General features: G+C 39.0%; 2 protein-coding genes across 2 annotated transcripts in view; both read right to left on the minus strand.

Annotated features, from left to right (window-relative positions):
• The window catches only part of si:ch211-266g18.10 (titin), a 66,195-nt gene extending 63,832 nt beyond the window's left edge, over positions 1-2,363 (minus strand). The window contains exon 1 of the mRNA XM_057860032.1: positions 2,151-2,363. The gene's annotated coding sequence lies outside the window, so the exon portion shown is untranslated. The remainder of the gene's footprint in view (positions 1-2,150) is intronic.
• A 4,606-nt stretch (positions 2,364-6,969) lies between these two features.
• LOC130930969 (tyrosine-protein kinase fyna) overlaps positions 6,970-15,477 on the minus strand; it is a 58,252-nt gene continuing 49,744 nt past the window's right edge. The window contains exon 12 of the mRNA XM_057859349.1: positions 6,970-11,931. Within this exon, the coding sequence (XP_057715332.1) occupies positions 11,723-11,931 (209 nt within the window). The 3' untranslated portion in view covers positions 6,970-11,722. The remainder of the gene's footprint in view (positions 11,932-15,477) is intronic.

Genomic DNA, 15,477 nt, shown 5'->3' on the forward strand with positions numbered 1-15,477 from the left:
TGGCTGCAAATGCTACATCTTCTCTTTGTAGAAAAAGATCATTTCATGACATTCTTCCCCATGTCGCTTCCCACAATATTTATAATTGCTGTGGGAGAGATGACAAAGCTTTTGCCAATTAAAAGCACGGCCCCAATGAATGCTTGTATCTACTCCACTCTGACTCTTATCTCTGTATGTAAGTAAAACGGCGCCATTGTGAGTCGTACCGTGAATGCGTTAATTGCGATAAGTATTTTCAAGTGATTACTTCAAAAAAAAAAAAATACCGCCCGTTAACGCGATAAATTTGACAGCCCTACAACTGATGCTACAACAATCTAACGATATACTGGCAAGCGGGGTGGCCAGTGGGGTGGCCAACCAATTTGTAGGGGTGGCCATGGCCACCCCCTGGTGGCGCCACTGATGGCAACTCCAGTTTCATTTTAAAAAATGTATTTTAAAACTCAAAAGAATGGACAAAATAAAAGTGCAGAGCAAAACCAATATAAACATCCTAAACATTGTCAACAATTCACTTCAGGTGCAGGTATAAACGAAAAGTGTACTTCCAGTACTGTGATATACAGATATGGCACAACAACACACAGTGCAAAACAAGTGTACAACAAAATGTTTGCAAATGTACAAACAATATAGGGTGATTGAAAATTAACTCCTGTTTTAAGATAATTTATTTAAATGTTGTAAACATTTTTGTAATTTTTTTGAGTATGCTGCTTGATGTATCGCAATGAAATCTGTTTTCATTTTCTTTCTGCAAATATTGTCAGGATGTTTCAAACCAGTTCAGCAGTTTCTGCAAAAGAAAAAAACGTTAGTCCACTTATATGATGTAAATAGATAGTTGACCAACAGTTAGAAGAAAAACAAGCTATCACAGGTGGGCAGCTATGTCTAAATGCAGTCTTGTAGTATTAACTTACTGTCTAAAGCTTTCTGAACAGCTGACTGAAAATATTGACAAGTTGTTTCAAACCAGTTCAGCAGTTTCTGCAAAAGAAGGGAAAAAATCCACGTATATGATGCAAATAGATAGCTGACCAACAGTTAGAGGAAAAACAAGCCATCACAGGTGGGCAGCTATGTCTAGTGCAGCAGTCTTGTAGTAATAACTTACTCTCTAAAACTTTCTGAACAGTTGATTGCAAATATTGCCAGGTTGTTTCAAACCAGTTCAGAAGTTTCTGCAAAATAGGGGAAAAAAAAGTTAGTCCCTTTATATGATGCAAATAGATTGCTGACCAACAGTTAAGAGGAAAAACAGGCGATCACTGCAGAATCAGCAGTTGCTCTAGTTTTATTTGCAGAATATATTAACTGTTCAACTTTTACCGTAGTCTGGAGGTTGTCCGTAACCTACTACACAGTACACACTGTGGTAAGGAACTGCTACACACTGCCACAACTGAGCAGAGAGCTGGAAAAGATGGATAATAACAGACAATAATTGCAAATGTTTTTTTTTGTTGTTTTTTTTTTAAATTGCAAAGCACTCCTTTCTCATCTATACAAATCTTTAAACAAAGTGGTTTTATTATTTTCAAACAACTTTGCATCCCCTTTATTTACTCACTCAAACACTGTTTGACTCACTTAATAAGGTAAGATCAATAATGCAGAACCCTTTTTGGACATTGCTTGACCAAACAACTCGCACAAACAAAAAATATGAACATTGACATTCTTTGTAATAATAGATAAATTCATTTGAACACCGATTTTCTGGATTTAAAAAAAAGAAACAAATAGATAGCCAATTTTGCCAACTCCATTAATTTTATTGTCAGAGGTGACTTATTCGATGTGGTGTTGTGATATCTGAAGTCGAGGATTATACGACTTAAATTTGCCAATTTAGCAAATCTTTACGCACACACAAAACGACAATGTTCGCATATGTGCTAGCGGACTGATGGTTACTGTTGTACATAATGTTCAGAAATTAAATTAAAAATATATTTACTCACCGAGAGAAGTTTATCCAAGGGTGAATTTGAGGTTCGTCCTAATTGCCGTTTCTTCCACCTGTTGGCTGGCGCAAGCTCAAGGCAGAAAATGGCCAATTCGTTTCCCGTGGTAATATGCACACACATTTTGGAAGATGCACCAACTTAATAATGGAATAGAAATTAAATTTTACTCACTTTATCTTTACCCTTGTTACGTGAAAGCAGACAAGCTTGTTCGAAAACAATATACTTTTAGGCACGGTGGCTGAGTGGTTAGCACGTCCGCCTCACAGTTCTGAGATCAAGGCTTCAATCCCAGGCTTTGGCCTTCCTGTGTGGAGTTTGCATGTTCTCCCCGTGCCTGCGTGGAACTCTGGTTTCCTCCCACATCCCAAAAACATGCATTGTAGGCTGATTGAATACCCTAAATTGTCCGTAGGTATGAGTGTGTGCGTGAGTGGTTGTATGTCTCCTTGTGCCCTGCGATTGGCTGGCAATTAGTTCAGAGCGTCCCTTGCCTACTGCCCGTAGTTAGCTGGGATAGGCTCCAGCAACTCCGTGACCTTGTGAGGAAAAAGTGGCATGGAAAACGAATGAATGAAACGTCTTTCTTAATATTTAATTTTGATTATCAACTTAATAAAAAAGTAATTTTTATGTTGAAAAAGCTCATGTTTGATTGTGCATTGTTCAACAACAGCAAAACGAGACGAGTCATTGGCTAAAGGCTGGGTTTACCTGCCTATCTGAATCTGAGCTTCTCTGGGGGTCTATGGACAGTGGATAGGTCTCAGCTGCCCTGGACGCGTTCATCTTTGCATGATGAATGGATGATCTGACTGAAGCTGAATCCGTTTTTGATTGACAGCGAATTGAGCGAATCAGTAATCTTGTCAAGCCCCTCGGTGGCAAGGCCCCGGGGGTCGATGAGATCCGCCCGGAGTTCCTAAAGGCTCTGGATGTTGTTGGGCTGTCGTGGCTGAAACGCCTTTACAACATCACATGGACATCAGAGAAAGTGCCTCTGGATTGTCAGACCGGGGGTGGTTGTCCCCCTTTTTAAGAAGGGGGACATGAGGGTGTGTTCCAGTTATAGAGGCACTCCTCAGCCTCCCCGGTAAAGTCTATTCAGGGGTGCTTGAGGTGAGGGTCCGTCAGGAAGTCGAATCTCGGATTCAGGAGAAGCAGTGTGGTTTTCGTCCCGGCCAAGGAACAGTGGAACAGATCTACACCCTCGGCAGGGTTCTCAAGGGTGCATAGGAGTTCGCCCAACCAGTCTACATGTCTTTTATGGATCTGGAGAAGGCATTCGACCGTGTGCCGCGGGGAGTCCTGTGGGGGGTGTTCCAGGAGTACGGGGTACCAAGCCCCTTGGTAAGGTCTATTCGGTCCCTGTACAACCAGTGTCAGCGTTTGGTCCGCATTGTCAGCAGTAAGTCAAATTTGTTCCCAGTGAGGGGAAGATACAGGTGCAAAAAAATTATTTAAGTATCTAAGAAAAAAATACTCAAGTTAAAGTACAAAAGTATTTGTTTTAAAATTTACTTAACAACTAAAAAGTAAAAGTATTTTCTCCTGATGCAAAAATGTAATTATATATATAAATGTGTATGGCGGAAAACACTCAGGTGACTTGAAGTTCCGCTCTGAGACCCCAATTTGGCACAATTTCAAAATTGTCCGATATGCATGTGTGATAAATCATTGGAAAGCCTAAAATGTCAATTTTTCTGGGGGGAAGAAACATTTTAGACAGGTATAAAAATATTTTTTAAACAGCAAAACCCTATCTTGAGGCGGGAGCACGGAGAGCAGAATTACAGACACCATTACTTTAACGAGATATTATCGCGTACTTACCTTGTTCCGATCCAAAAACTCCATGGACCTCGAAATGCTTCTTGCGAAGCCACTCCTTTGTTGCCCTGGCAGAGTGTTTTGGGATCATTGTCATGCTGAAAGACCCAGCCACGTCTCATCTTCAATGCCCTTGCTGATGAAAGGAGATTTTCACTCAAAATCTCTCGATACATGGGCCCATTCATTCTTTCCTTTACACAGATCAGTCGTCTTGGTCCCTTTGAAGAAAAACATGAGGTTTCTACCCCCATGCTTCACAGTGGATATGGTTTTCTTCGGATGCAATTCAGTATTCTTTCTCCTCCAAACACGAGAATCTGTGTTTCTACCAAAAAGTTCCATTTTGGTTTCATCTGACCATAACACATTCTCCCACTCCTCTTCTGGATCACCCAAATGCTTGCTAGCGAACCGCAGACTGGCCTTAACGTGTACTGGCTTCAGCAGGGGGACACGTCTGGCAGTGCAGGATTTGAGTCCCTGGCGGTGCATTGTGTTACTGATAGTACCCTTTGTTACTGTGGTCCCAGCTCTCTGTAGGTCATTCACTAGGTCCCCGCGTATGGTTCTGGGATTTTTCCTCACCGTTCTTGTTATCATTTTGACACCACGGGGTGAGATCTTGCATGGAGCCCAAGATCGAGGGAGATTATCAGTGGTCTTATATGTCTTCCATTTTCTAATAATTGCTCCCACAGTTGATTTCTTTACACCAAGCGTTTTACCCGTTGCAGATTCAGTCTTCCCAGCCTGGAGCATGTCTAGAATTTTGTCTCTGGTGTCCTTCGACTGCTCTTTGGTTTTGGCCACAGTGGAGTTTGGAGTGTGACTGACTGAAGTTGTGGACAGGTGTCTTTTATACTGATAATGAGTTAAAACAGGTGCCATTGATACAGGTAACGAGTAGAGCATCGTTAGAAGAAGTTAGACCTCTTTGACAGCCCGAAATCTTGCTTATTTGTAGGTGACCAAGTACTTATTTTCCACTCTAATTTAGAAATAAATTCTTTAAAAACTGAACGATATAATTTTGTTCCCCCCCCCCCCCCCCACATTCTGTCTCTCATGGTTGAGGTTTACCCATGTTGACAACTACAGGCCTCTCTAATCTTTTCAAGTAGGAGAACTTGCACAATTGGTGGTTGACTAAATTCTTATTTGCCCCACTGTAGAAGCCATCCATCTTTGCTGCGGCTTGTGGACGATTTGCATACAGCAGTACAGACTGCATTCGCTTCAGTGATGTTGGCTTTAAAGAGCATACGACAGGAGAAAAAAAAGTCTTAAATAGCATTATTATGTGAATTAGAATCATATTTTGAGACGATTCGACTATATACAACAATTTAGCAAAGCGCAGATGATGAGAAATTAGTCTTTTAATCTGCCGGTTAGCCACGCCTATAAGCCATTATAGGGCTCGAGCGTCCCCAACAGGTGGATGACGCCAGCGGGAGATTGGGCTCATCAGTTTTACTATTCACCCCATTGAGGGGGAATTATTCAGAACGAGGAAAACGCGATGAAGAGAGCCGCAAAATGTCATTGTTTCAGTCCAATATTTTTACAGGATATTCTTTTTATCCAAGTATTTTTCCCCGATAGCTAAATAAATGGCTTGAGAAGGACCAGTCAGCCCGTCGAAGGAGAACTATTCGCAACGAGGAAAACGTGACAAAGAGAGCTGCAAAATGTCATTGTTTCTGTCTCTTTACTTCAATATTTTTACAGGATCTTTTTATCCAAGTATTTTCCCCAATTGCTAAATAAATGGCATGGTCATGACAAATAACAGTCTTGTGCTAAATGGAATATGAAATAATAAAAATGCACTTATTCAGGACAACATGGCAAAATTACTCCATAATGGTCAAAACTGTCGACTTCACCTTTACTGTCGCACCTCCCGAACGATATTTTATGACACCTAAATCGGACATATGTCATTTCCCTTCCCTTCGGAGAATGTAAACAAGCCAAGAGGCGTGACAGCTAACCGACATGCTAACCCAAACCGAGTGATGTTTCAAAGTCTTCGAAGCGGAAAATCACACATAACTAGCCCGGATTATTTGACATGACGACTGGGTTGTCGATTGTCTTTGCGGATCGGCAACCCGCCCGGCGGAGAGCAATTTAGTTTGTTCCCCGGAGGGGGGCGGCTGCAGTTGTTGTGCAGCTAACGTGCAGCTAATGTGCTTAAGGAGAGCTTTTTATATGCCTATCAATGATCAAACGTAAGTAGTCCTTTATTTAAAGAAAGTTTGTAGTGTTTACTTTGTAATCGCTGTATTAATATTTGACATAATACAAAACAAGATGTTTACTCACTTCCGCGTAACTCCAATGGTCCCACAGTAGTCGGGCTTGTTTTGGCCAATATCCACGGTGAATGGGAACCTTTTGAAACTCCAAAAAGGCGCACACGCCTTTCCCTCATAAAGAAAGATTTTTCTGCAGCCGTTAGCTGGCGTGATGCGAAAAATAAACGTATTAATCCGCAAAATCAGCTGGATCCTTAGTCCTCGTACACAACAGTACGGCTGTTTAGTGAAGAGGACGCCTTCACCCGTACATGTCACAGCGCCAGGGCCGGCCCAGGCCATTTGGGGGCCCTAAGCAAAATAATGCAAAGGGCCCCATATTTTTGGCCCACCATTTCGTCACAGTGTACTATGAAACCCATACATGCAATCCAACCCAAACGTCCATATTTTGTATATTACTTTGTTGCACTGCATACTTCAAACTTCTCACCACAAATGATTGTCAGTACTTACAGTAGATAGCGCCAAACCTTTTTCTAAAAAAGAAAAAAGTTAAGAACTTTTATTTTTTTTAAGCTTGTAATCAAGTCTCAAAACTCACCAAAGTCAAATAAAGCAAACTGTAGTAAATAAAATAGAACACAAATTAAACAATTGCCAGATTGGGGGCCCCCTGGTGGTCAGGGGCCCTAAGCAGATGCATAGTCTGCATATAGGCTGGGCCGGCCCTGCACAGCGCCCTCCTCCTCAATACAAGACCGAACCCGGAAGTCATTCATTTTCATGGCGCGGGATTAAAAAAACCAAATAAATATCGCGATCGCTTCCACACACATCCAAGCGGTCCATATCATTCAGGAGCATAAAATACCGCGTGTATTATGAAATAAACATGCTTTTTCGTGTCACATGCACTTTAAGTGACGCATGTTAAGCCCTGAGGGTAGGAAAACCAAATGACTGCAAAAAGAAGACACAGCGGCTGGCAGATGACAAGGCTGTTTTTCAAATAGTTTTTTTTATTTCAAACCATGTCCATTTAATAAGACAGAGACAATAAATTATAACAACGGAAAAAGCAACGTAAAGGACACGCACAAGAAGGGTTGGCATGGAACGCTCCCAAGCGCTGCAGGCTTTGACGCACAAGACGCTCTGAAAGGATGTAAACATGTTTGGTCTAGAACGCATGTTTGGCATTCTTTGAGTGGCAGTTTTTCCTTTTTTTTGTTTGTTTTTTTTTTGTTTATATCTGCTTGCATGGTCGCTCAAATGCTTGCATTTGCACTTTGTGTTGGTGCACGGTGGAAGAGTTCACTAGGCATTTAGTAGAAGGCATTCCCTTGCAGCAGGGTTTCCCAAACTGGGGCGTCAAGGACCGAAAATGCAATTCATCGTCAAACACGCACGCCATGTCTGATTAGTCTTTTATATTCACAATATATGTACTGTAGATATCCAGTTTGAAAAACCCTGCCTGACAATAGAGTCCATTTACAGAGGAAAAAGGCAAGAACAGGTGTTATAGTACATCATAGTTCCTTGAGAAAAGGAGGAGCAATAGTATAAGTAGTAGTGTTAATATTCAATTAACCCAGTAGAAAAAAACAAATTCACCCCCCCCCCCCCAAGCCTGTTTCACTCAGTAACATGAAATTTGCTAGGCATGTGTATCATGAAGACCCACAAAAAGTCGCAAAAGCTATGACTGAAAAGACACAGGAAGGTAGCTAATTCAAGGTCCTTTTCGGGAATCTCTCAAGGACTGACTTGTTCTAGAGATTTCAATAATTTAGCCCCAAAACCGGTTTCACCGAGCAACATGAAATTTTGTAATAATGTCTTTAATGAATAGAATGACAAAACAAGTCCGGGAGTCATGACTGAAAAGACACCGCAAGCCTGTCATTTTGGCCTAAAGTGCGCATTGTAATGCAATTTTGACTGTATGCAAGAGTATCTCAAAGACTGACCTTAGCTAAAATTGTATGGTACCCCAAAAGGGTCAAAATTAAAAAAATAAAAACAACATTTTGAAAGTGTCTTGCAATTTTGTTTTGAAACCATTTTAATGGTAATTCTGGCTATTTTTGAGTGTGCAGTGTAAAGATTTTGTCCAATTGCTGCCAGTTGTGAAGGCAGACATCGATGCAAAATTTCATCATTTTGTGTCAGCGCAGGATGCCGACAAATTTTAAACTTTAGAACTCAGACTAACTCCCCAAATCATTTAAATAAAATTTTAAAAGGTCCCTTTTTGGAGGCCTCAACTATGGAACTCCAAAAGGGTCAAAATTAAATGAGTAAAACCAACATTTTGAAATAAGTACCCTTTGGTAAATAACAGACACATTCTATAATATGGCCCTTAAATTGTAAAATAAGGTAATTTTACAATAGAAACAATTTTAAAAGATAAAAAGTGTTTTTCACAAAGTATTTTTAATTCCTTTTTCTACAATAGCCTTTTAATTTCATCATGTTGTTTTTCAGCACGTTGAGATTTTACAAGATAAAAAGCGTTTTCAAAAAAAAAAAAAAAAAATTCTTAATGTCTTTTTCCGCAGTGGCCTTTTTATTTCATTTCATGGAGTTTTTTTTTTACCTATGCTACCATTTTGTAGCGTCATTTTCAGAATTACTCAGAGAAGTTGCGAACAGGTTGGATAGTAATGAAAGGCTTTTACCTCAGCCTGAGCGAGGATTTCAACAGCAGTTTGGCTTTGATTAGCTGCTTTCCGGAAGTTTACCTAACAGTTCATCGATGCTAGCAAATGCTAGCGCAGCTAGCCAGATTTTATGATCCATTCAGCCAATCAGTTAACTCCAACTTAAGCATTTGGTTTGACAGCACACGATTCACTGTGCTGGAAAACGACATTATGAAATGGTAACGCTTTTCTACCTCTCAAGGTACTCAAAGCGCTTTACACTACATTGCCATCTACCTGCTGGTGACACAGCACCAGGAGCAATGTGGGGTTCAGTATCTTGCTCAAGGATACTTAGGCGAGTTCATGAGGGTGGAGAATCGAACCCACAACCTCTGGGTTGGGGGAACAACTAATCTACCACTGAGCCACGCCATCCCCGAAATAAATAGGCCCGAAATAAAAAGGCCATTGCGGAAAAAGGCATTATGAAATAAAAAAATACAAAGCGCTTTTTATCTTGGAAAATCTTTTCCATAATAATATTACTTTATTTTACAATTTAAGGTGCATATTACACAATTTGTCTGTTATTTATCAAAATCGTATATATTTCAAAATGTTTTAATTTATTTAATTTTGACCCTTTTGAGGTTCCATAAAATTCAGTCTTCTAAACCACTATGATATCTCAACCTGAAATTTTGTGGGTATGTCCATCACAAGTAAACCCACAAAAAAAAAAGTCAAGTCAAAAACCTTTTATGTAAAATGTCTGGAAATGTTCTTTTTAAACCATTTTTAATGATAATTATGGTTATTTCTGAGTGTCCTTCAAAAAGGGACCACGTGTAAAGATTTTGTCCAGTTGCTGCCAAATATGAATGTGGAATACTAGACAGATATCGATGCAAAATTTCGTCATTTTGTGTCAGCATAGCATGCCGAAAAATTTTAAACTTTAGAACTGAAACTAATCCCAACCCAAATCATTTTAATACAATATTAAAAGGTCCCTTTTTGAAGGCCTTAACTATGGAACCCCAAAACGGTCAAAATTAAATAAATAAGACCAACATTTTGAAATAATCACCCTTTGGTAAATAACAGAAAATTTAGTATAATTTGGCCCTTAAATTGTAAAATAAGCTGATTTTACTATGAAAAAAAATTACAAGATGAAAACTGTTTTTGACTAAGTATTTTTTTAAATTTCATAATGCCTTTTTCCACAATAGCCTTTTGATTTCATCATGCCGTTTTTCAGCACGTTGAGATTTACAAGATAAAAAGCGTTTTTCACGTTTCACATTTTTAAATTTTTTTTATTATTATTTCATCATCTCTTTCCGCAGTGGCGTTTTTATTTCATTTTGTGGAGTTTGGCGAGCTACGCTAGCATTCTATAGCGTCATGTTCAGAATTACTCAGAGAATTTGCGAACCGGTTGGATTGTAATGAAAGGCTTTTACCTCAGCCTGCGCGATGATTTCAGCAGCACTTTGTTTTTGTTTAGCTGCTTTCTGGAGGTTTATCGAACAGTTCATCGATGCTAACAAATGTTAGCGCAGCTAGCCAGATTTTATGATCCACTTAACTGACTCCATGTTATGCATTTGATTTGACAGCACACGGTTTACTGTGCAGGAAAACGACATTATGAAATATAAAGGACATTGTGAAAAAAAGCATTATGAAATAAAAAAACTTCTTTGTGGAAAACGCTTTTTATCTTGTAAAATCTTTTTCATAATAGTATTACCTTATTTTACAATTTAAGGGCCATATTGCACGATTCGTCTGTTATTTATCAAAATCGCATTTATTTCAAAATGTTTTTATCCATTAAATTTTGACCCTTTTGGGGTTCCATAAAATTCAGCCTTCTAAACCACTCTGATATCCCAACCTAAAATTTCGTGGGTATGACAATCACAAGTAAACCCACAAAAAAAAGCCAAAAACCTTTTACGTAAAATGTCTGGGAATTTTGTTTTGAAACCATTTTAATGGTAACTCTGGCTATTTCCGGGTGTCCTTCAAAAAGGGACTACGTGTCCAATTGCTGCCAAATGTGAATTTGGAACAATAGACAGACGTTGATGCAAAATTGTGTGGAAAGTAGACAGATATCGATGTAAAATTTCGTCATTTTGTGTCAGCGCAGCATGCCGACAAATTTTAACTTAAGAACTCAGACTAATCCAACCCCAAATCATTTGAATACAATTTCAAAAGGTCCCTTTTTGGAGGCCTCAACATGTTTGAAAACAAACCAGTTTACAGTAGTACACTTGTAGTATCAGGGCTTTGAACAAGAACCCTTGAATATTTAACCAGCGCCACAAATACCAGATACCAGTCCCACCAATCAACACTAAACTGTGTGGAGACATCCATCATTTATCAAAATCTCAAAAACCCATGCTCGAAATTCAACAAATATTTAACCTTTTTGCTTTAAAGCAGCCATTTTGAGCAAATTCCGTTGCTCGTACTTTGAGTAACTCCTGCTGTAAAATTTACCCATATAGGAAGTTCAACAAGGCATCAACATTTGCACACCATTCCGGGGATTTGCCTAACAAAAAGTGGTGAGGGGGACCCGTTCATTTTACATTATTATGATATTATCAACATTAACTTGTTTTTTCTGTCTACTGACAATCTTTCCTAAAATGCATCTTGGATGAATTGTTTCCAAAAATATCAAAAAGTAGAATGTTGAATGAAACCTATAGAAATAATAAGTAAACAAGCAATTTTCGTATTTACACTACTTACAAGTTACACAGCTCATCGTCGTCGTCTTTTTGCATCCATGGCAGGCCCATCTCTCTTCTGATAGTCATTTTGTGTCTGTGTGTGCGCGCGTGTGTGAGATGACGCTTGGAAGAGGTGATAGACGAGTTTTATAGAGTCACCTTGGTGCAAGAAAAGGGCTAGAACGGTGTTTGGCTCCCTCAGGTGGACAGTTGGAGAACGCCACTCAGAGGTTATCTCCCGGCTGGTATTGAGGCTCTGTGGCAGTGAAGTAGTCCTCCAAAAAGGCCTGCAGGTACTCGAAGGTGGGCCTCTCCTCAGGGTCTTTCTTCCAGCACTGCACCATGAGCTCGTGCAGCGACGTGGGGCAGTCCTGCGGGCATGGCATTCGGTAGCCCCGCTCCACTTGCTCCAGCACCTCACGATTGTTCATGCCTGGGGAGCATTGGGAGAATTTAGTATGTGAAGCCTTCATAGGCAGAGTTTGACTTTTGGGCAGGGGGGGCACAACATGTTGATTATGGGGCGCCGTTTGTAAAGCAGCACATGCTGAAAATTACGACATTTTCTCATATAGTGTTTACAATGGTGTAAAATTTTTAGAATCACTTTTTTTTTGTGTGTGCATATTTACAACATTATTTAGAAACTTAAATATTTATTTTTTAAAAAAAAATTATGGATCTGATTGTTTAAATAAAGAATTAAATATTTAATTGAAATCTTACATTTATATCATATAGCCTAAATGTTAACTCATTCACTTCCAGCCATTTTCACCAGAGCAAGGCCCTTCGTTCCCGGCTGTTTTTCTGGATTTTGACTGATTTTGCAAGGCCTACAGAAAATTCTGTTCTTTTTCTATTAGAGCTGGGAATCTTTGGACACCTAACGATTCGATTACGATTCAGAGGCTCCGATTCGATTATAAAACGATTTTTGATGCACCCCCCTCCTTTTTTTTTTTTTATGTTTTGTACATTAGTTCCAAAATTGGTTTAGCCTGAGAGGATTTTTGAACAAACTACTATTTCAGTATCAAGTTAACATATAACAGTAAACAAACATACAAAAATAACAAAATAAAAAAAACTCCAGTTCCCATTCTGTATCAGCAGCTTTAAACTACATTCAATTAATTTAATGTTGTGAATCAACTGTTACAGTTGTTAAAATTGCTCCCATTATTCCATAATTTCCCTTCTGTCTACTTTTGTCAAAGTTTTAACACTATTTTATCATTTAAAGATAGATTCAAGACAAGATTCTGCCAATTTAGTATTTATTTAGTAGTATTTATTATTTTAGATAAAAAGTTAATTAGGTTCGCTACAACAGAGCCTTCTAGAGAGGTCTACTGCTTTAAGATGGCGGCTGTTTACTTACGCCGGAGAGTCTGTCATTTGTCATCTCTGTTCAATAATACATGTTCTAACACCGACGTCGTCTGTCATTTTGCATCTAGTTCTACATATATATGATATCTACTGTAGCCGTATGTTTGTAGCAACTAGCAACTGGGCGTTGTTTGTAGCGGCTATCAGCCGCAGTCATGTATGATTGTTTTTTTATCTAGCGGCATGAGTTGAACATGATATTTACTCTCGTTCCGTTCCTCATTGCGTCCCAAAGACCGCGCTGACTGTGTTTTACTTCCGCTTTACCTGGTATAATTCAATAATCGGAATTTGGATATTTGTGAATCGTTCTCGAATCTTCCACGGCCGAATCGCGAATAATCTAAGAATCGGAAATTTCGCACGCCTCTAATTGCTATATAAAAATGGAACCCACCAAAAGAAAGATTACACTCTCTTCTTTCAGCAGAAAAAAAGTAAGTTCATATCTTTTTTCATTCTATAGAAATCAGCATTAGCATTAGCTTAGTTTGAGCAATTTTCCAATTTCTGATGAAAAAAAAGAGAAAATTAGCTTTTTGTAAACGCATACATTTCAAAAATAACTATTTTTTGCATTAGTTACATCCCAAACATCTGATCCTTTTAAAAAATACCATGAACTACCAGACAAATAGAGCTTTTGATAGCAAAGTAACAATTTATTCACACAGGACTACTGAGAGATGACGGTTTGTCGCCGAAATGACGCCGTTGTCGCCATGTCAGCTGTGTAAACTTTTCCCTCATCGTTGTCTGTCTCACAAAGATTATTTTTGCGTTTCTGCGGGGTCTGCTCGGCGAGCCGCTGCACTGGGGGTCTTGGTCGTCCAGCGCCTGGCCTCCCAGGCGTCCACTCGGATGTTTTGTTCGGTCGGAACGCCGCCTGGCATCATGCCACCAGCGCTCCGATCATGCTGCCCGGCTGTTCACTGCTGTTGAAACGGGTTGCCTGGTCTTACAAAATGCGCTGCTGCCCTCCAGTCGCCAGTTTTATTGCTTTAAAATGGGTTTGGAGCGTTGTTCTTTGTTTTTCCAGATAGAGCGGAAGCTATACATGCTTCTTATAAAAAAACAAAACAAAAAAACCCCCAAAAAACGCAAAAGACTTATAAATACGTTTTTGGGACAGTGAAGCATTTAAAAATAGAATGTATTAATACGTTTCTGGGAGCAAATGAGTTAAATCAGGAAACGGTCGGAACTAAATATTTAGCTTAATATGCAAATTCACATGACTGGAAACCGGAAGTAACAAAATACAAGCTGGTGGAGCAGCTCAGACTGACTGTTTATGTTCCTTGAAAATGAATAAAACCTACTCAACAGTGGCAGTCTGCTTTTGGACATGAGTCATTGTGACAATCACAATATATATTGGTAAAATACATATTTAGGAGAAATTATTTAAAGAGTGTTTTGTGTGCTCCAGCTTTTATTTTGTTACTTCCCGTCTCCCGTCATGTGAATTTGCATATCAAGGTAAATATTTAGTTCCAACCATTTCCAGATTTAGTATTTAGGATATAAATTTAGGATTTAAATTAAATATTTAGTTCTGGATTTAAACATTCAAGTCCAAAACTTCTTATGTAAAAATGAATATTTAGGTTGCTAAATAATGTTGTGAATGTGCAAAAAAAGTGACTAAAAATGTCACACCAGGTTTACAACACTGTGTGGCGCTAAATGTGAGAATATGTTGTCGTAATTTTCAGCATAACAAGTTTTGGACCTATAAGTGTTATTACTGTAGTTCAAGTCCTGTATTGAGTTTCTCCAGTTTAATAAACGTTGATGGCCAAAATATATAACCGTGGCTCTTTTCTGGCTTCAATTAATTGTTTAAGTCGACATAACTTATAACTTATGTGTGTGTGCGCGCTCTCGCGGCCAGGGGACACAATTTTTGTCGGGGTAACTACATTGGCAAGACACCGTTGGTGGCTCTGTTGTATAATTAGCGTCTTTAGTGGGACTTGGTTCAATCCTAGTAGTTGATGTCGCTTTTGAAAGCTTAGCTTTATAAAAATTTCGTATATCCATCTTGCCTCTTTGGTCCTCCGGTGGTTTTGGCTATGCAAAGCAAATGACCGCCTAAGGTGCTAATCATATGATCTGTTCGAATATATTTTTTTGTACATTTCATTCATTTTTGTTGTTTTATTGCTTTACAACTTTTATAGACAATATTTTACCGAAAAATTCCTAATTTTAAAATCATATATAGGAAAGTCAATTACATGCAATGACACTTTTCGGCCACCAGGGCCCCCCTTAAACTCCGTTTATGGAAGCCTTTAACAGTTAATTTCACTGCCATATTGTATATGTTGTCCTGATTGGATAAAACATGGATTGCATCATAACTGAACTAAGTGTGATTTCTTTACAGACAGGAATAAAGTACACAAGGTTCCACATTCAATAATTCATGAAAAACTCACTGGAGCGCAACATGGAAAATGGTCCACTGTCTATTTTTAGAGGGTTGAACCGCTTTTGGTTTAGCTTCCAGCCATTTTTGGCTATTTTATCTGTTTGAAATGAGTACCATAAGGAGACTGACTAACAACAATACACT

The sequence above is a fragment of the Corythoichthys intestinalis genome, chromosome 15 (assembly GCF_030265065.1).
Source record: "Corythoichthys intestinalis isolate RoL2023-P3 chromosome 15, ASM3026506v1, whole genome shotgun sequence".
Lineage (NCBI taxonomy): Eukaryota > Metazoa > Chordata > Actinopteri > Syngnathiformes > Syngnathidae > Corythoichthys > Corythoichthys intestinalis.